The sequence below is a fragment of the Typopeltis vanoorti genome, chromosome 23 (assembly GCF_054136105.1).
Source record: "Typopeltis vanoorti isolate ZY-2024b chromosome 23, IOZ_Tvanoo_1.0, whole genome shotgun sequence".
Taxonomy (NCBI): Eukaryota; Metazoa; Arthropoda; class Arachnida; order Uropygi; family Thelyphonidae; genus Typopeltis; species Typopeltis vanoorti.
In genome coordinates this window covers 58,067,231-58,088,522 of record NC_143571.1, presented here as the reverse complement: position 1 = coordinate 58,088,522, position 21,292 = coordinate 58,067,231, and the positions used below count along the sequence as shown (strand labels likewise).

Sequence of the window (21,292 nt, the reverse complement as noted above, 5' to 3'; positions counted from 1 at the left end):
TTTGCTTTATACATATTGGAATGTCTGTTTTTAAATCTGTAGCATTAAAAAAAGATGTTGCTTGCTTACTCTTCCTGTCAATTCTGGAAAGCAAAATGATAAAAATTATAGATGAAAACTTTTATAAGTCTTCAAACTTCTGTGGTTGTCATTGAGGTTCTCTAATAAATTTAAATTTTTTATGCTTTTAATGTTATGTAATTTAAAAAAATTACTGTCTGTAAAAATACTGTGCAGATATTTCATCAACAGCTTGTAATGTCAGTGTTGGATTAAGATATACATTAAATAAGCCAACTTTTTTTTTTCTAAGATTCATAATTATAAACTACATTGGTAAATTACAAAGATGTACAAAATAAAAGTCAGCGATGTGCCACAAAATTAAAGCACTGCTTCTTATTGGACATCAGCGTCCGTATGAAAATAGAAAATGATGAAGATGGATGTAGGCCACAAGTTACGGGCACAGCCTATGAGATTCTGAAATATGGTGCTTGGAGGACAATTTCTTATAGTTATTAATTCCCAAGGTATGCTGCAAAAAGGCGAGAAAGGACGCTGTCAGAACGTGAACCCTGAGGTGGTGTTCCTGGAGGAGGAAGAAGTGTTTGACATTCTTTGTTGTTCTCACCATATCCTGTGCAGATGATATCAGGGAGACGAGAAACAGCCATTCGCATTAGCAACTGCATGAAGTCAACAGCTGACTTGCCACATTTATTTTCCACAGTGCCCTTGGCACATGAAATATATCGCTGGTAAGAGCTAAAAAAAGAAAGAGAACTATGTGACTAATTTATAATAATTGTTAATAACATTGAGATAACTTGAATATTTTGTGATATGTCAAACTCAATCAGTAGGTTTATGTGTTATGGCAATAATGAAATATGCTGGACTATCATATTTGTAAAGCACTAATATGGAAAAACTGTCATCAGCAAAAAAGGTTCTTGTTTCCAGGTTCCACATTATCATTATCCTTAGCTTTCAACACTGTATTGTTCTGCCAGGTTTTTAGTGTCATTTTTATTTAACAGTGTCTTATCTTAAAATATATTAGCAAATGTACTAAATACAATAAAAATTAGTAAAATCTCCAATAATATAGTAAAATACACTATCTATTAATAATACTAATAATTTTAAAAAAACTGCATATCTTACAAGAACTACAATGGTATGTTTTCCTGAAACTGGAAGATATTCTGGAATTGTTGAAGGTTTTAGCTATTGCAGAATGTTTAATAGGTAGGTCATGCCAGAAACAGAACTGCAAACTCACCATGCTTGGTGAGTTGGCAGTTAGGTTGTAAAATGATGTAAAAAGAGTCAAGGCAAATGAAGACAAAAACAGACTGTGAGATGACAATTGAAATGAGTTGCTAAAGAAAATGATCATTATTTAGCCAAAATGCTGTTTTTATAGATAATATCAATTATGTTGGGTGGGAAGGGACACACTACCTCAAACATCAGAACATTATTGTAAAGTCAGGCAGCTTTGGAATTTCAACAAGCTTTAATTAGACAGGTGAAAAATTAGTCTTCAGCAGATCATGATGCAGAATTGTTTTTTGGAGGTTAAAAAGCCACTGATATGTTGTATTTGTGTCAGGAGAGATGAGAAGGTAAATGTTTATCCAAGAAGAGAGAAATCTGACTTTGCTTGGTGATCAGGGTATTAACAAAGGTAAGAGAAAGTGAACTGAGATTTTTTGTGAAAAAGAAGGCAAGAGAGTTTTGGTATCAATGAAGGTAAGACATCAAGTTATTACCCCTTCCTTGAAGAATGGTATAAAGATGTGTGTTTAAAGCACTGGCTATAGAATATAGTAGGAAGTGGGAATTTCAACTAGAGCTCGAAATAAAGGCCTTCATTTCCAGCAAGGACATTTTGCAACTCATGCAATGATAATGTTTACATCAGGATAGTGGAAACTAGTCTAAGAATGGGAAAGAAGAAAAATTCCATTGGTCATCTTTTTTTTTTTTTTTTTTTTTTTAAATGTCAGACCCGCACCTACAGCACATCAGTGCTACATGCAGGTGTGGGTCTGACATGTTTTTTGAACAGCTTGAGTGCAGGAATATAAGGCTGGATGACTACTAAATCAATACAGTACACACTGGATGTGTACTATATTGATGGCACTGTACTGCAGGAAGTGGATAAACTTTGAGACCTGGGAGCAATGGTTGACAGTAGACCAAAGTTTAGAAGACATATTGCAAGTGTTGCTAAGACTGCACATTGTAGTGTAGTGCCCTATGATAAAAAGTACACCAACATGTAGAAATAAGGACATGGTTGCACCACTGTATAAACACTGTTGCACTTGGACTATTGTGCTCAGACTTAGTCACCTGGTTTTCAATCTGATGTGCAAACATTGGAGAGGATCTAGAGGAGTGACTAAAACAATATCAGGACTCTGGGATGTTGGCTATGGAGAGAATTTAAAGAAATGTGGACTACAGAATTTTGTGAATAGGAGGAAAACAGGTGATATGATAGGGACCTTTAAGTTAGTGAGGGAATTAATCCAGAAGGAATTATAAAAAAGAGTAGAAAGTGAGAGGGGAAGAACCAGAGGCCATATTGGAAGTAGTATAAGAGTGTAATGAAGAGGGGTGGGAAAGAAGTAGATTTTTTTAAATGGAGAATTGTGAGTGAATGGAACACATTACTGGAATATGGTGTTAATGCAGTGAGTGTTATGGATTTTAAGATTCAGTACGATAAATATGTTGTCAATTGAATAAACCTCTCACAATGAGTCTGCCAACACCAGTGAGGGTGTGATAATGATAACTCTTGTCTGTGGGAAAAACGATTGGGGTGGCTGTCCCAAATAGAGATAGATGAAATGAAAGAGGAGTTGATTCAGTAAATCTGAATGTAAATGGATGTTGACCAAGAGATTCTCCTGTTCTCATAGCTTTGGAAGGAATGATGGTGGCTGGCTCAGCAGAACACTAGAAATATATATGGAAGAGATATAAGGCAGAAACATGATGTGTATAAGAGGATATTGGACTGAATCTGTGAGTGAAAGCTGCTTAGTTTATGGATTGCTCTTTTCTAGATAGCATCACACAGTCTTGCGAAGATTTCAGGTGCACCACCCACTAATGGGTGAGAAGTATTCCAAGGTTGAGTGGATTTAGGTCTTCTGTGAAAATGTATATCAAGGGTTATTTTTATTTTCGTAGAGGTTGAAGCCATGGCTGAGATGATTTTCTGTCAAGAGATGCTAGAAGGTTAAGTAAGCCCAAGATCCTTTGATCCTATTTGGTGATCTGGGTATTATCAATGCAGCTCCTTATACAGCTTCAAGGGTAGCCTCTTCTACCCTTGTCTCCCTCTACACTGAAAAATCTCCACATTAATCTGGTAACAGCTCCTTCCCAACTTGTACATCTCAATCATATCCCCTCTCTCCTTCTATTCACAAGGCTCTGCAAGTTGCATTCCCTTAATCTCTTCCGATATCCCAGATGAAATATCAGATATGGGACCTGACACTGACTTAATGAAACTTTTCTAGATCCTCTCCTGTACATCCCCTTGAAAACCAGGCAACCAAATCTGTGCACGGTATTCCATATTTAGCCTCATGTATGCTTTATACAAGGAAACCATAACCTCTTTGCTTCTGCATGTCAGTGTCCTCATTATTGTCATAATCTGTTATGATGATCTTGCAATTTCAACAATGTGACCCCTAAACTTCAATTTCCTATCCATTATCACTCCTAGTTCTCTCATCTCTTCTGCCTCCTTCAGAATTTCTCCATTAATTGTATACTCTGCATCCCAACCTTGTCTACCAAATTTCAAGATGGTGCATCATTAACACGTTCGCTGCCAACTAAGAGTATACTTGTAGTTGGTAAACCAGGTACACAAGCCAGCTACAAGTATACTCGTATGATGCTTACCGCTGACCTTGAAGAAGTGATAATGCTTGACTTGTGGAGCTAGCATCAAAACTGTATTCTCATAGATGGTATATGCTCTGCACAAGCCAACTACGAGTATACTCGTATGATGCTGACCGCTGGCAACGAGAGTACCGTACTGACCTTGAAGAAGTGAAATTGCTCGGCGTATGGGAACAGACTATGCCGAAGTAGCGTGGCAGCGAACGTATTAAACTAACACAGTCTATTGTGATCCTCCCTCAAATCTACAGCATCTGCTCTGCTTCTCATAGTTCTTCCCAACTTTTCATCATAGCAAAGTGCTGCATATCTCCAGTTAAGCCAGTCCCAATATCACTAACATACAAGTTAATCGATAATGGTTCCCTTGTGGCACTTCACTAGCAACCTTCCTCTTTTTGGGATACCACCCCTTTATACAACCTATTGATACCTGCCTAACAGTAATCAGTTGTCTAACTCACTAGTCTGTTATTCAGTCCCATCATTTTGGAATTCCTGTTTCACAAAATAAGACTTTGGAATGAAGAAAGAATCAGACTCAAGGTGGATATCATAGTGATCAGTGCAACAATTCTCAAGGTTGTCTTCACAATCTTGGCAAATGAACTTCAACTTTGTATCTACTCTCACTCCAACTTCTGTGCTTCCTTCACTTCTTCAAGTATAGTGCATGGTGTTCTCTATGAATAGCACATAAAAAATGTGAAAAGAAGACTATGTAAGCTTACTACCACAAAAGACAGCATAATACTATATGCTTTTCTTTTGTGGCATAAAGTTTCTGTGGCTAATCAAATTTTTTGAACATGGCCCTTATAGGATATGCATAGCATTTTTTTTTAAAATACATATAACATTATGTACTTAAACAAAAATGGCATGTACATCATATAAGGGCCATGTTCAAAAATTCTGATTACGCACAGAAATTATATTGCAATCCATTGCAATGAAAACTAAGATAGGGTTCTCAAACAATACGCATTCAACCTTGATATAAAATTCAGTGTAAAGGATAATGGAATATGAAGGCACATTATGTATGCCTCATCAATAATGAAGCAATGGAAAATTCACACATTATACTAATGAATATACTGCAAATGGATATTTTCTGTATTGAATGTGTGTACTTATGTTACATATAATAATTTGTATTTGATGCCTAAAGTGGTTGATCACAGAATCAACAAAAGTTTATGATCAAATATGTTTCTTTCAGAAAATGTATGGATAGTATAGAAGCTCTCAACTACTAAATAATACTATATTAATGAATTCATTCCATGAATCCTCCACATGTAAGGTAAACGTTTTTCTCAACATTTCTTTCAATGTGCAATTTGTGCTAATATGATTTGAGGCTTGATCTTTCGATATCTGTTTTTCAATATGCTGGAAATGAGCTTTTCTGAAATTAAAGGACTGCATCCAGTTTGTGAAACTTCCTTTTAATATGCAACTTTATTTTTCCAATTTGTTGCTACGCATGCGGTATGTAAATATCCCATTGTTGAAGAATGTTGCAGGTTGAAAATGGGAATGTGCATGAAATGCAGGCAGTGGGTGGTGCTGGGAGACATGAGTGTCTGAATCTTGGGATTTAGTGGCGACAGAGATAGTGTTTCAGAAATGGATGATTTCTGGTATGTGGATGTCAGTAGTTTGAGGATGGAGAATGTTAAAGACCTACGTATAGAAAAGCCTTGGGTAGTTTAGTGGATAGAGATAGTTTGTTGTTGTTGTTGTCTGATGGTCGTGAATGTGTGTGTACTTATGCCATGAATAGCAATTGAAAGCAGAATGTGTGGAGAGAGAAATAGAATTGCTGAGAAAGGAATGAAGACTGAGTTGAGAAGGGCGAATGAAGATCTTGGGAGGATAGAGAGGTTGACTAGTGTGAAAGGAACAAGAGTAGGTGTAAGAGAACAGCATTAGCTAGCAAGGGGTGGGGGGAAGGAAGTGAGAGAATGGGAGAGAGAGTGGAAGAGAAGAAATTGCAGAAATAGTGTGTGGAAGCAAGGGATAGAGAGGTGGGGTGGGGGGGAGATTACAAGCCATAAGAGTCAGAGATACCAGTGAGAGAAGGATGAATAAATTAGTTTCATGTATGGATATTCGATGATTTGGGTTGCACAGAGTAGAGTGCCAGAGGAGTGCTTGCCTGGGGAATAATAATAATGATTGGAAAGAATGACCTGAGAGGTAGCATGCATTGTATAGCACAAGATTTGAGACTGATGTTAGAGATAGTGCAGCAAAAATGTGTCCGAGAAACAATAGTGAACATGTTGCCACAGTATGATAACATGGAATGAAGGAGAAGAGCAGTGATGACGAATGAGATGATAGCGAGAAAGTGAAGGAAAAGAAGTCTGGAATATGTAGATGTGTGGAGTACGTTTGAAGATGGATTACATTTGAATGCAGAATGGCACATGCATTTGGAGAGACTGTTGTTTTCTGAGCAAGTCAGGGACAGGGAAACTAGAATTGGAATGTTGCTGTATACAAATGCCAAGAGCATCAGGAATAAAGAGAATGAGCTTGTGGCATTGATTGACTCATCATTATGAGGAACTTAGAGTATAGTGATATAGACTGGGCACAGGAGGTAGCATATAGTAATAAGAGAACTGGATTTTTTTTATTTCTTGAGGGACACCCATCTTAGGCAGCATGTGGTGGACGGAAGACAAACATCAAGAGTACTGGATTTGATCATACCATAAGATGATCTGATTGTCACTGAGATGACATATCCCTGATTGGTGAGAGCATCCTGACTTGGAGGATGAATAGGCATGGGGAGGTATAAAATCAGATGGAAGTTATGTGGAATTGTAAGGCAGGTGACTATCATTGACTTACAAATCAGCTTGCAGCAGTGCAACGGATGAAATATTTAAAGAAAGAGTGGTGATTAGTGCATGGGAGATACTTAAGAAAAAAGTGTTAACACCAATGACAGATTGTATACCTCGATTGTGTACATAAAGCAATTTGAAGTCAAATGGATAACAGAATGAAGAAAAAGGGAATTGCAGAAGAAAAAGAGATTATGGAAGACATATAAAGAAAGAGAGAGGTGGAGAACAGTTGCATAAGGAATATAAGGCTCAGGCTAGGAAAGTGACTAGTATTTTAAGGAGAGAAAAATTAGAATATGAGAGGAGACTGGCATTGCAATCCAAAAAGAATCCCAAGGAGTTTTTTGCTAGGTAGCAAGTAGGAGGAAAACCAATAGTAGATGGATTATCTTGCTGGGTGAAGATGGGAATCAGGTGACAAAAAGCAGATGACATAGTTTAGCTTATTTAATGATTACTTTATTAGTGTTCCATCCTGGTACTAGAGACTTTATTCCCAGAAGAATAATGAGTGGTGAAGTGTTAGTGAATAAAGAGGATGTATTCTGAACACTGAGTATGCTAAATGTCAGTAAGGGAAGGGGGACCAGATGCAATTTCACGATATGTTTTAAAGAATGTGCTATGGACCTGACTGTGCCATTAACTTGGTTGTTTAATGAAAATCTTGCAATGGGACAGGTTTCTGGATTGTGGAAGGATGGTAAGATAGTGCCATTGCCTGTTTGCATTTCTTCTGTAGTTAAGATTTTGGAGATATTGGTAAGAACTCATACAGAATTGGGCAGATGAAGATAATGTTATTTATGCAAGCCAACATGGGTTTGTTAAAGGATGCTCTTGTTTTAGTAATCTGGTTACCTTTTTGCAATAGAGTAACAAAGCAGTGAATGAGGTAAGGCATTTAACAAGGCACCACATTACAAGTTGATTTTTAAGTTGCATCATATGACTTTGGATATCAGGTTAGTGGGTTGGGTTGGTGATGGGCTTTCTGATAGATATCAGAGAGTTGTATAATGTGGAGCAGTATCTGGGAGTAGGTTACACAAGTGGAGTTTCACAGTCAATCCTGGAACCATTGCTGTTGAACAATGATATTGTCACAGGACTACAGAGAGATGTTTGCAGATGATGTGAAGTTTGGGATGGTTATTAGTAATAGTGTTGATGTTTTGGCTCTTCAAGATGACTTGAATAAGCTGGATGGGTGGGCAAATGAAAGAGGATGTCCAATTTAATGCAACTAAATGTAATTTTTTAAAATTTGGGATCCACAGATGGGATGCTTCATCCAAAGAAGATGTGAATCTTGGGGATGATTGTGGATTGAGATTTAAAGTTCTGAGGACATATTGCAAAGGTTGTGAAAACATCTCAGATAATTGCAGCAATGTTGAGAACACTGACCATTGAAGAGCAAAATGTGCTTATCCTATTGTACAAATCAAGATGTGTTTGTCCTATTGTACTTGATCAGATCTGGTCACCGGGATTTGAAGTGAAGTAACCTTGGAGAGGGTGCAGAGATGGATAACGATGGAGATTTTTCATATGGTAGAATGAGAGAAAGGAACAGGACAAGAGGAAATTGCAAAGGTAGTGGTGACTAAAAGGATAAGAAATAAGTTTTTTGCATGGAAAGTGGTAGAAGCATAGAATGCATTGCCTGAGAGAGTGGTGAATGTGTAGACTGTGGATGATTTTAAGGAGTGGTATGATAGGCTGTGTTCACTAGTGTTGACCTCCCATAATGAGTTGACTCCATAGGGTGTATGTGTGGTCATATATAATACATGTTTGGAATTTTTGATCATATCTTTAATTTATGTCAGTATTATGACATAAAACTAATAAAACTATAAGAGCCTTTAGTTGTTGGTGTATTATCATATGATAATACACCACACACACTCAGGCAGTGCAGTGGAATGCATTGCCTGAGTGTGTGGAGAGCATGGAAATTTTGAATATGAGTTTAAGGCATAGTTTGATGAACTTTGTAACAGGGCATCCCATGATTAGTCTTTAGATTCCATGGAGGTCTGGTGCTGATTATTATAATAAGGTTAAGAAATATACAGCAACTTAATGTTGTGGTCTTACAGGGGAGCTTTAATAGATTGTATGAGCAGGCAACAATAATAAGACTGTCAATTAAATGTTGCCAAGCATACGGGTCTGAAATGTGGCAACAATTGGATGCAAAGCATACACTTTGTGGGGAAAATTTTGGAGGAAGATGAGATAAGAGACCTTTGAGTGGCAGTGGACAAGGATCTGAAATTCAGAGGTCATGTCACACAAGTTGTGAAGCCATCACATCAGATTATGGCAATAATGCAGAGGACCTTAACTTGTAGAAATAGGTTCTGGTTCCATTGTATGGATTACTGTATACAGATTTGGTGCCCTGGTTTTCATGGTATTTGAGGATATACTGGACAGGGTCTCAAGAGAAGAGTTTAAGTACAACCTTTGACTAAGGTTGTAACTGGTCTTTGGAATGTGGGATATGAGGACAGTTGAGGGAATGCAGTTTGCAAAGCCTTGTGAATAGGGGAAGAGAGGGGATATGACCGAGACATTTAAGTTGGTAAAGGATTGCTACCAGGTTAATGTGGAAGAAATTTTTCATAGAATGGAGAAAGGAGGTAGAACAAGGGGACATACCTAGAAGTTGTATAAGGAATGTGTGTGAGCAGGGGCATAAGGAGTAGGTTTTTTGTATGGAGAGTGGTTGGTTAGTTGAATGCTTTGACTGACTTTTTGGTGAATGCAAATACAGTATACAGTATATTGAATGGGTTTTGTGTGTGTAACAGTATTTGCTTTCCAAGATGATTCTTTAGACTCCATGGAGGTCTAGTGTTAATAATAATAAATAATCAGTTTTTAAATAGTTTATAATTTACTTACCAACAAGCAGCTGGTATTCGGTTTTGAAATTCTGCATTACCAATTACTTCTAGAGCAGCCTGCAGATCAGTGAGACATTGCTTTTGTTCATTATTAGCATCATTAAGGCAGGAAGCATGTTGTAGGTAATCTAGAAATAATAATAAAGATTAGGTATCGAATATGGAAGTAGTGAATGATTTAGTAACAACTTCACACTTGGATTGATGGACTGTAATTTTATGACACTCCACCAACAAAAGGTTGTGTAATCCCTAGACCACATGCATACTGTGGATAGGTTAAGGATTAAATAATCCAGGAATTTGCCTTTACAGACAACATGATGCTTTTTTTCATGCTACTTCAGACCTCCAATAAACAAAATGGTAGTCTCAGCTGGTGAAAAATACCATCTAAAGATTCCAACTCACAGCCTGTTGGTTGGAAAGGAAATGCAACCACTCAGCTAACTCAACCGAATTGGTAGATATGCATCCAACTTCTCACCACAACAAACACCATCATAGCACATTCGCTATAAAAAAAATTACTGAAAAGTTCCAAACGAAGGTCCCAATAAAGCAGCATCAGTTCTATTTTAAAGTCTATTTACTATACCACACCTACAATATAGCAAGCTAACCTTTTGATCCCAACAAGTTTGATTATACAGTCAGCTCTTACTATATTGCCTATCTATCTTCCTTTAGTAATGTCATTAATATCAACTCTAGCATCACTGTTTCTTGTTTTCCTTTTCCAACAGCATAAATCTATATTTGCTACACCATAAAAACCTTGAAAACAACAGTGATTTCACAAGCATTCACATTTTTGTGCATGAAAAATTCAATTACTGTGTGCTGTTTTACGTGTTTTAATAAACTTCTAAAAGACTCATTATGTATACAAGAAATAAAACATTTGTACTCCCCCATATACTAAAGTGTAGCAGATGAAGGAAAAACTCATGTTTCAGGGTGTGTTGACTCCAAGTGCTGTGCATGTGTGGGCATCACTTTCACAGTGCATTTTCTATAAATTAAAGATGCCATATCCCAGTGTAAGCAAATAAAGTTTGCATGTTCACAATTGGGCTACTTGTATATAGAGGCTAATGACTTCACATCAGTTGCCTTAGTATCCCATAATGCAATGCACATATCCTTACAGACATGTATAATACTATGGATTACGGGAAGGGCCACTACCCAGACCAGTTTTGACCTTTATTGAGGACTCATCAGTGGTAGTCAGATCCAAAAGTGATACCAAGTTGCAAGGTAATGCAGAAGTCATATTTCCATATACAACTAGCCAAAAGGTATCATGCCTTATTACTAAAATACTCTGGATTAAAGAGAGATGTTGAAAGTTTTTCACTTGTTTATACTATAAATTAAAGATGCCAAAAACTTATATTCTTGGTTTCATACTTTATCCAGGTCTAAGCAAACAAAAAGACATGTAAATCTCCAACTTCCTTTAGCAACTAAAAATGTATTATTATTATCATCATCAGCACTCGACCTCAATGGAGTCAGAGACTCATCGTGGGAGGTATTCACTATTACATACAATGCTCATCCAACCTCATCTTAAACTGATTCAATGTGTTCACATCCACAACACTCAAGCAATGCATTCCACTCACCAACCACCCTCCATGCAAAGAACCTGCTTCTCACTCCATTGCTCACACCCTCCTTATACAGTTTCCAGCAATGGCCTCTTGTTCTACTCCCCTCTCCAATTCTATGAAAAATCTCTTCCATTTCTACCTAATAACAACCCCTGAGCAGTGTATATGTCTCGATCATATCCCCCCCCCTTCCTCCTATTCACGGGGCTCTGCAACTTACATTCTCTCAATCTGTTCTCGTACTCCACATTCCAAAGACCACTGACTACCTTTGTGAATCTTCTCTGTACCCTTTCCAGCATATCCTCGTCAATGTATGTCAATGCCTTCTTGCTGACTCCATGTAGAAAACCACATTGCTCTCTCTCTCTCTCTAAATATGACAACTTAGTGTGTGCTTCAAACAGTGAAGCTCTGAGTCATTGATAGCTGTGGCTTAATATCAATGATGGCTTGAAGGATGGACTGTCTGCTCATCAAAAAGTTAGTTAAGGCTAAAGGAGCTCCACTCAATTCCTTTGAGGAATAAAAGGCATTATATGATTTATTTATCTTTTTTGTCAGTTGAAATAATCAGGAAATAATGTACTGGGTAATGTGATTTTTTTTTCTTTCTAGATTTACTCTTCTATTTGTTTTTGGTTTACTAATAAATTGGCTTGCCTGGTTGGCTGAGTGGTTAGTGTATATGCTATCCAGCCAAGAGTTGCTAGTTCGAATCCCACCTAGAACATGAATGTTTGCGATTGTTAATAATTTCTTAATTATTATTAACAATACTTTCAATATTATTTAACAATTCTTATTAGAAATACTAGGAATAATAATTCCTAGTATTTCTAATAATCCGTTACTTTGTCACAAATGCCATTAAAATCTCATTTATTATTATTATTAAACAAGACCTCATGGAGTCAAAGACTCATCTGGGAGGTCCTTTTATCATACATCTCATCATACCGTGTCTTAAACACACTCAAACTCCTTGCAGGCGCCACACTCTCAGGCAAGGCATTCCAATCATTCGCAACTCTGCACGAAAAAAAACTGCCTCTCACTCCCCTACTCACACTCTCTTTATACAGTTTCCAGGGATGACCTCTGGTTCTCCCCTGATCTCCCACTATTCTCTGTAGAACTTCTCCACCATTGATCTTATAACAACCCCTTACCAACTTGTAGGTTTCTATCATATCTCCCCTCTTCCTTCTCTCCACTAGACTCTGCAAATTACATCTCAATCTTTCCTCATACTCAACATTCCAGAAACTACCTTAGTCAGTTGCCTTTGGACTCTTTCCAACATCTCTTCATTCTTCTGAAAACCCGGTGACCAAATCTGGGCACAATATTGTAAACTAATAAATTGCAGTGCTAAGCTAATTGAATGAGATAGATGTATGATATACTGAAAATTTTTGTCCACGATGTGAAGTCCATGTTCAGACTATTTTCATAATTTATACTATAAGTATGAATTTTTGCACTTATTAAAGTAGTGTGAATGTCTTTCTTTTTGAAATGGTTGGACATTTCAAAAAGTAAGTTAAATGCCATTTAATGTAGCTCAAATGAATGTACTATATATGGGATCCAGATAATAAGTACTTTCCAGAAAAGTAAAAAGATACCAATTAAACATTAAAGGATACTGACAGAAATTTAAATGAAAAATTCATATTTAAATTCATAAAAAAAAGTTACCACTCTAAATTTTCTGAGGAAACAAGAGTTATACTTTACAATTAAAAAGTACTTTTCCCCATATCTGTATCATGTTTTCTAAATTTTTATTTTTATTATCATTGTTATTTTTTTTTTTCAAAGTTTGCAGACAGATGTTAAAATGTCAATTTCTATATTTTCAAGGACTGGGTGAAAAAGCTCTTAAAGTTGTAAAAGTATTTTTTTCCTCTTGTTAAAAATACTTATACTAATAAAATGTATGTTAACTTACTGGCTCTTAGTTCAGTTCCAGCAGTACAGTATTCATCTAGCAGCTTCTCTGATCCCTCACTTACAAAACCTAATAGTTCCCTTTGTAAAGGAGTCATGCATCTATGAGTGAAGTTCTGGAAACACTGGTTGGCTTCATGGATATACCTAGTATGATAGATACAAAATGTGGTTTGGAATAATATAAATGGTATTATTAATGAAAATTAAAATGCTCATAATGCCATGTCAAATGCAATTATGAAAAAATTATTACTACCAAAATAGCTTTGCTTTTCCAGGTTGATATGAAATTATTTTCATTTATAAACAGACATTCACTACTAACAATGAAGTGTGGAACAAAAATCATTTGCACTTTTAATAAACTGTTTATGAAAGAAAGGTTTTAGGAGGATGCTTGATGTGAAGTAGAAATAAATGGGGGTGAAAATTGACAGGATATTTACAAGAGAGACCACAGAATTTTGAGAAATATATTTAGGATATCAATTGGAAGGAGGAAATATCATGTGGCAAAAAGGAAATGGAATTCATACACCTTCTAAGAGATAATTACTTGAAATAGCACATAACTGAAGGGACTCGTGGTGTGAGAGTATTTGATCTGGTCATAGGTTCAGAGGACATATGCATAAGTGAGGTGTCCCCATTACCTCCAATTGGTGAGAGCGATCATGTGGTATTGACTTGGGAGGTTGCAAAATTTGTGGATTTCTCTCTTAAGAAGGGGAATATACGCAATTACAGGTTAGGTAATTACAACAAGCTTTGGAGTGAGCTTACAGCCATCCCATGGCAGAACATATTGCAGGAGAAAGATGTTAGCAATGCATGGGATATAATCAGCGGGTATCTAAGGAAGGCAATATCAGAATGTGTTCCCATGATCAGGAAGGCAAACAAGGTAGGCATTAGATCGAGCCTGAGTAGTAGTATCAGGCTCGATCTGCAAAAAAAGAAAATGTTATGGAGAATTTACAAGGAGAAAGGCATTACATCCATGAGGAGTACAGGGCTCAAGCTAGGAAGGTTACCAGCATAGTAAGAAAAGCTAAATCAAATTATGAGAAGACCATGGCCAAGGAGATCAAGGATAATCTGCTATGTGGCAAGTAAAAGGAAGAATGACTTTGGAAGGATAACCTTAGTGGGTGCTGATGGTATTGAGGTGACCAATTCAGATGTAGTAGTAGTAGAGTTACTGAGTGATCACTTTGCAAACGTCTGTCACCCAAGTGAGGATATCTCTGTACCTGTAGCAATAACTAATGTGAGAATTGAAGTTAATAAATCAGAAGTACTTAGTATATTGCAGAATTTAAATGCAAACACTGCTGTAGTTTTAGATGGAATATCAGCTCGGGTGTTGCGTGAATGTGCAAAGGAATTGTCAGCGCCTCTTACTTGGTTATTTAACTTAAGTTTGAACTCTGGTATGGTCACTAGGGAGTGACCATACACAGGCAGAGACGGAGAACGTTGTTAGGACTGTACAACGTTGATTATGAGAATAGACTGAGGGCATGCTAACTGCAGAGTGGATAGAAGACAACAGGAAAGATATGATCGCGACATTTAAGTTGTTTAACATGTTCATTGCCAATCGCGCGATGCGAGTTCTCACCAAACGGCCGGTCACGCGTTATCGCGTGGACGTCGCTAACTAAATAAGGTAAAAAAAAATTGGCCACCACGAAATTCCAATTTTCAGCATGGGAATGAACGATATCACGCAATGCGAGTTCTCACCAAACGGCTGATAACGCGTTATCGCGTGGACGTCGCTAACTAAATAAAAAAAAAATTGGCCACCACACGAAATTCCAATTTTCAGCTTGGCAATGAAAGTGTTAAGAGTTAATATCATATTAAAATTGATGAGATTTTTCGTATGATAGAATGGAGGAAAGTGACAAGGGTAAGAAGTCATATTTTTGCATGGAGAGTGGTAGGAGCATAGAATGTATTACCTGAGAGTGGAAGGGGTGAACATGCAGACTGTTGATGATTTTAAGGAGGAGTATGATAGACTTTGTGTTGACCTCCCACGATGAGTCTTGACTGCTTGGTCAGGAAAATAATAATATCACCTTTATCATCTCTGATTCCTTTTACAGAATTCTTTCATCCATTTCAAAGTTTTTTAATAGAATATTTCACCACTTTCCTGACATTTATTTTCTATGTTCTTAACAAAATTATTTAACTAATTTTAGACAGTGCTTTGCTTTCTTACACTTTTCTTTGTATTCTCCAAGATCAGAAGTCGACTTTCTTGTTTGGAATTCGACTTGCTTCCTTCTATTCCTTGACTGTCTCTTTAACTTTTTGAGTCTCCTTGGAGAGAAACATCATCACATGCCTCTCTAGCTGAATCAATGTTTTCTTCGGGATTTGCCACTGAATCTCCAAGGTTTGATTTCTGTTTTCAAACTTTCGTTTTTTCTTGAATAATGTTTGGGTATTTTAGTCTATATTTCTCTAAAATACACCACTAAAATAACAATGCTTAAAGTAGTGAAATGTAGCGCATATATTAGCTTTTTTTTATGATGATTAGTATTTATTGAGATAAATTTCGCACACATAGAAGTAATAATTTTCTTCCCATAAGTCTTTAAACGAGATTTTTTTTCTGCTTTAAAATTCGAGTATGTCTCCGACATTCTACGAGACTGCAACTCAAAGTAATAAGCATACAGTTGCCACTATGAAAAATCCAGAGCCATTATAAGTAAATTTTAAATATTTACATTAATAATATGTTTGTTCTGATAGAGAGCACCACCTATATTGGAAATCATTGTTTTTAAGAAAACTATGGGGTTTGTTGGTTTCATAATATGTAGGGGCGAATGCTGGTCTTGAAATTCACGCTTGCTCTTGTTATCATTCAGGGAGGAGGTGTGATTGAGGTCTGATTAGCGAAATAATGAATTACTGACCATTTAAAACTATATATTTAGAAATTTATGTACATTTAATCATACAAATACAACATTTATTTTACAAATGATATTCTATCATTTTCAATTTAGCTACTTGAATAAAAATTCTACCCTACGGTTCTTCTTTATGAACTGGTCAATAACATCGTCATAAAAAGTTGGTTGTAACTTAATTTTCCCATGCAACATGCACACTTGTAAAGGCTGGCTGAAGCTCACTGGCTAGAGCTACGTTGACTGCGTATGATTTCATGCGCGCATGAAATCACAGTGCTGCTGCGAGGATCTAGAAGCTCCTTCAACCGAGCAAGCCAAGGTAGCTTTGACTAGACGAGCAAGCATCGGCCTGCGATACAACGCAAAGCTCAATTATTGCTGCGCAAGCTTAAAATGTCTTCTGTCTACAAAAATAAAAGCCAAATAAATATTACTTCTTTCTCAATTAATGAGCTTGCGCAGCAAGCATGGAGAATTCGCCCCTGATAATATGGTGGAAGAATTTCTCTCCTGGGAACTTAATTTTATCCAGCAAAACAAGCAAATTGTCCAGAATCAAATAATCTTAGTTGCTTCTTCAGTAACTCAAAACAATCTAACCGATTGTTACAAAAATAAAAGAGGAAGGAACAAACTTTGTGTAGCTTTATTTCTTTTTATTTATTTGAAAATTAGTTGGTAGCCAGTGGCAGAAAATTTAATTCTGTTATATCTAAATGCAAACTATTTTTGTGCATATGATAAACTTGTTCCATTCTTAAATCCGTTGGCCACGTTTAAATTTGAAATAATGACATGGAATTAAATTCACAAACAGGCATTTCCTGAGAAGGCGTTGGTTAATGCACTTCTGTATAAACGCTATATGGCCTCTTTTGCGTCAGGATTAACGTTAGTCACTCTTTGAAGCAGGTAAAGAGATTTTTCTTCTAGATACTCCGATTTTTTAACCCTCAAAACTCGAAAAAAAGTGCGCATAAAACTATTTTACACAATAACATAGCGATTAGGGTTTAGAAATATGCATTGCACAGTTGTCCGCCATACTCTTTCCTCCATGTTTTATTATTCAAATCGGAACCAAGTTTGTACCACCATCGATGTGGAGACTGACTGCTCACTCAGTTTCAAAGCTAAGTTAGGACAAAGAGTTCCATCTTTTCTCCATTCTGAATAAAAAATTCACTAGTGATTCTCTTTCATAAATTCTCTGATTTTGATTTCATCAGATGCAAACCATCTCATCATATTAAATTAAATAATAATAAACTAACATCTTTTATTCCATTATAGGGAGTGGGTGAGGCCTATTAACCCTATCTAGCTTTTGGAAACTGAATAGGCAGTTCAATCTCCACCAGTAGCCAATCAGATATAGCTGGCCCATATCTATCACTCTTTATAGGCAGCCACCGATGAAGAGTGGTGAAGACCGGCAAACAAGTGTTGACATCTCTTGGTACCTAACAGGATATGTTTCTGTCTGAAATAATGTGGGTTATACGGTCGATTTTCTTGAGTTTACAGGATGAAAAACCCTAGTTTTAGGAGAAAAAAAACTTGCTTGCTAGTGCCAAAGATCGACTAACTCGGGAATCGGTCAAAGAAAAGCTTAGAAAAAGTTCCTCCAGTATATGCGACTAGACTTGAACAATAAGTCTATCTTCGCGTGGCCTAACGCAGAAGCTGCAAGCAGCACTTCCACTGAGCTAATGGGAGTGTCAAATCTTCCACCAGTTGGTGAGAGTGACCATGAGGTGATTCACTTGAAGGGTGGCCCACCATATGAGTACTTCTGCTAGAAAGAGATACATGTGAAACTATAAGGCTGGCGATTACGAGAAGCTCAGCAAACAGCTTGCAGCAATATCATGGAATTAGGAACTGGATGAAAAAGATACCAGTACTTTTTGGGTCCTACCCAAGCGCTATCTGGTGGAAGCAATATCAGAATGTATTCCAAAAGTCAAGAAGTTAAATACAGCAGGTGTGAAATGGATGAATGAAGAGGTAAAGCATGCAGTCTGGAAGTAGAAGATTGTATTATGAAAGCGGTATAAGATGAGTGGTAATAACCACTTGCATGAAGTGTAAAGAGCATGCGAGGGAAGTGATTAGTTCGGTGAGGGTAACAAAAAAATGTGAGGAATTGAGTAAACTTGGTGTTAATAATGCTGTAGGGTTTGATAACATATCACCATGTGTTTTGAAGGAGTGTTTTAGGAAGTAAGAAACAATATCTTTTTAACATGAGCCTTGCATTGGGCTAAGATCCAAATGAGCAGAGGATAAAGTCGTTCTGCTTCATAAGGGAGACGATTAAAGCTTCGAATTATAGGCCAAGCTCTGTGTCTGGAGTTGTTGTTAAAGTGATAGAGGTTAGTTAGGATAAAGATTCAGAAATGGGTTCATAACAGCAAAATATTATTTAATGGTTGGTCAGCATGACTTACTAAATGAACATGTTTTACTAATCTGCTTGCTTATTATAACAAGGTCACTAGTGTATTAGATTAGGGTGATGCATACATACTTGTAGATTTTATAAAGGATTTTGATGGATTGCCACGTGACAAGCTGGCGATTAAACTGGAAAGTATGGAGTTGAACAGTAGATTAGTACGTTGGATAACAGATTGGCCATGTGATAGGTATCAGTAAGTTGTGTATGGAAGAGATTTCCAGGAAAAAGAAAGTTATTAATGTGCCCTAACGGTCTATTTTGTGACCGTTGCTGTTTAACTCGTATGGTAATGATATCTGGAGGTTTAAATGGTGATATGTAGTTGTTTGCAGATGATGAAAAATTGAAAAGTATGAGGTATAAAGCAGATGTGGCTTTGAAAGAAGACATGAATGTGCAGGCTAATTGGGTAAATGAATAGGGTTATCAGTTCAATGTTGCGAATATCTTGGAGGAAGTGGTGGGGATGAGGGACCTGGAAGTGATTGTGGACCAGGACATAAAATTTAGGGACACATTATTAGAATCGTGAGGACAGCACAGCGGATTATGGCAACGATGAGAAGGGCACTCAAGTGTAGAAGGATGTTATGGTTTCACTGTATAGTATATGGCTTTGATCAGGCCACATACATATGGACTATTGTGCACAGATTTGGTCGTCTGGTTTTCAAATGGATGAAGAGATTTTGGAAAGGGTTCAGAGACTTAGGTTGTTTCTAGCCTTTGGAATGTCAGTGTGAAGACAGAGTGAGGGAGTGCAAATTGCATAGACCAGTGGATGGGCAGAGGAGGGGGATAAACAATATCTTTTTAACATGAGCCTTGCATTGGGCTAAGATCCAAATGAGCAGAGGATAAAGTCGTTCTGCTTCATAAGGGAGACGATTAAAGCTTCGAATTATAGGCCAAGCTCTGTGTCTGGAGTTGTTGTTAAAGTGATAGAGGTTAGTTAGGATAAAGATTCAGAAATGGGTTCATAACAGCAAAATATTATTTAATGGTTGGTCAGCATGACTTACTAAATGAACATGTTTTACTAATCTGCTTGCTTATTATAACAAGGTCACTAGTGTATTAGATTAGAGTGATGCATACATACTTGTAGATTTTATAAAGGATTTTGATGGATTGCCACGTGACAAGCTGGCGATTAAACTGGAAAGTATGGAGTTGAACAGTAGATTAGTACGTTGGATAACAGATTGGCCATGTGATAGGTATCAGTAAGTTGTGTATGGAAGAGATTTCCAGGAAAAAGAAAGTTATTAATGTGCCCTAACGGTCTATTTTGTGACCGTTGCTGTTTAACTCGTATGGTAATGATATCTGGAGGTTTAAATGGTGATATGTAGTTGTTTGCAGATGATGAAAAATTGAAAAGTATGAGGTATAAAGCAGATGTGGCTTTGAAAGAAGACATGAATGTGCAGGCTAATTGGGTAAATGAATAGGGTTATCAGTTCAATGTTGCGAATATCTTGGAGGAAGTGGTGGGGATGAGGGACCTGGAAGTGATTGTGGACCAGGACATAAAATTTAGGGACACATTATTAGAATCGTGAGGACAGCACAGCGGATTATGGCAACGATGAGAAGGGCACTCAAGTGTAGAAGGATGTTATGGTTTCACTGTATAGTATATGGCTTTGATCAGGCCACATACATATGGACTATTGTGCACAGATTTGGTCGTCTGGTTTTCAAATGGATGAAGAGATTTTGGAAAGGGTTCAGAGACTTAGGTTGTTTCTAGCCTTTGGAATGTCAGTGTGAAGACAGAGTGAGGGAGTGCAAATTGCATAGACCAGTGGATGGGCAGAGGAGGGGGATATGATTGAGACATACAAGTTATTAAGGGGTTGTTATCAGATTAATGTAGAGGAGGTTTTGTATAGAATGGGGAAATTCTATTCAAATTTTGTGATTCGTGATCATGAAAGAGATCACGAATGATCTCTTTCGTGGAAGCTTATACAGCTTCCACGAAAGAGATCATTCGTGGAAGCTGTATAAGGAGGATATGAGCAAGAAGTGAGGAGCAAATTTTTCGCATGGAGAATGGGTAATTGGAATGCTTTGGCTGAGAGTGCTGTGCATGCTGAGACGGTGAATATACTTAAGGCACTGAATATACTTGTGTTCATCATAAACAATATTTATGATGAACTATGTGTGTGTGACAGTGAGACCTCCAGTGACGAGTCTTTGATTCCATGTCTGATAATAATAATAATAATAATAAATTGTTAGGTCTCTACCTGACTTAGCCCATTAGTAAATTCCCGTGGCATGATAAGAGGTGAAGTCCTAAGCTTGTTTACTGCTTATGCTATTCTCTATAGTTGATTTTGCTCAGCTGGGGAATTAAAAATGCGAATTTCTTCCGCGGGGGAAGAGGATGAGAAGGTTCTTCTATAAGACCGAAAGCTTTTCTATACATCTAACATCACAGAAATCACTGCTAGGCTATGTAGGCCAGAGAAAATAAGAACACTCAGAAAATACACATGTTGAAGTATAGGGTCAGCAATTCATTGTAAAGAAACTGAAATTG

At 37.1% G+C, this 21,292-nt stretch overlaps 1 protein-coding gene across 2 annotated transcripts in view; it reads right to left on the bottom strand.

The window, feature by feature from the left end:
• Positions 1-347: 347 nt before the first annotated feature.
• The window catches only part of LOC150093878 (uncharacterized), a 59,466-nt gene continuing 38,521 nt past the window's right edge, over positions 348-21,292 (bottom strand). For both annotated transcript variants that reach the window (XM_090412857.1, XM_090412858.1), the window contains exons 3-5: positions 13,325-13,470; positions 9,744-9,873; positions 348-768 (exon numbers count right to left, since the gene is read on the bottom strand). In XM_090412857.1, the coding sequence (XP_090268983.1) occupies positions 522-768; positions 9,744-9,873; positions 13,325-13,470 (523 nt within the window). In that variant the 3' untranslated portion in view covers positions 348-521. The remainder of the gene's footprint in view (positions 769-9,743; positions 9,874-13,324; positions 13,471-21,292) is intronic.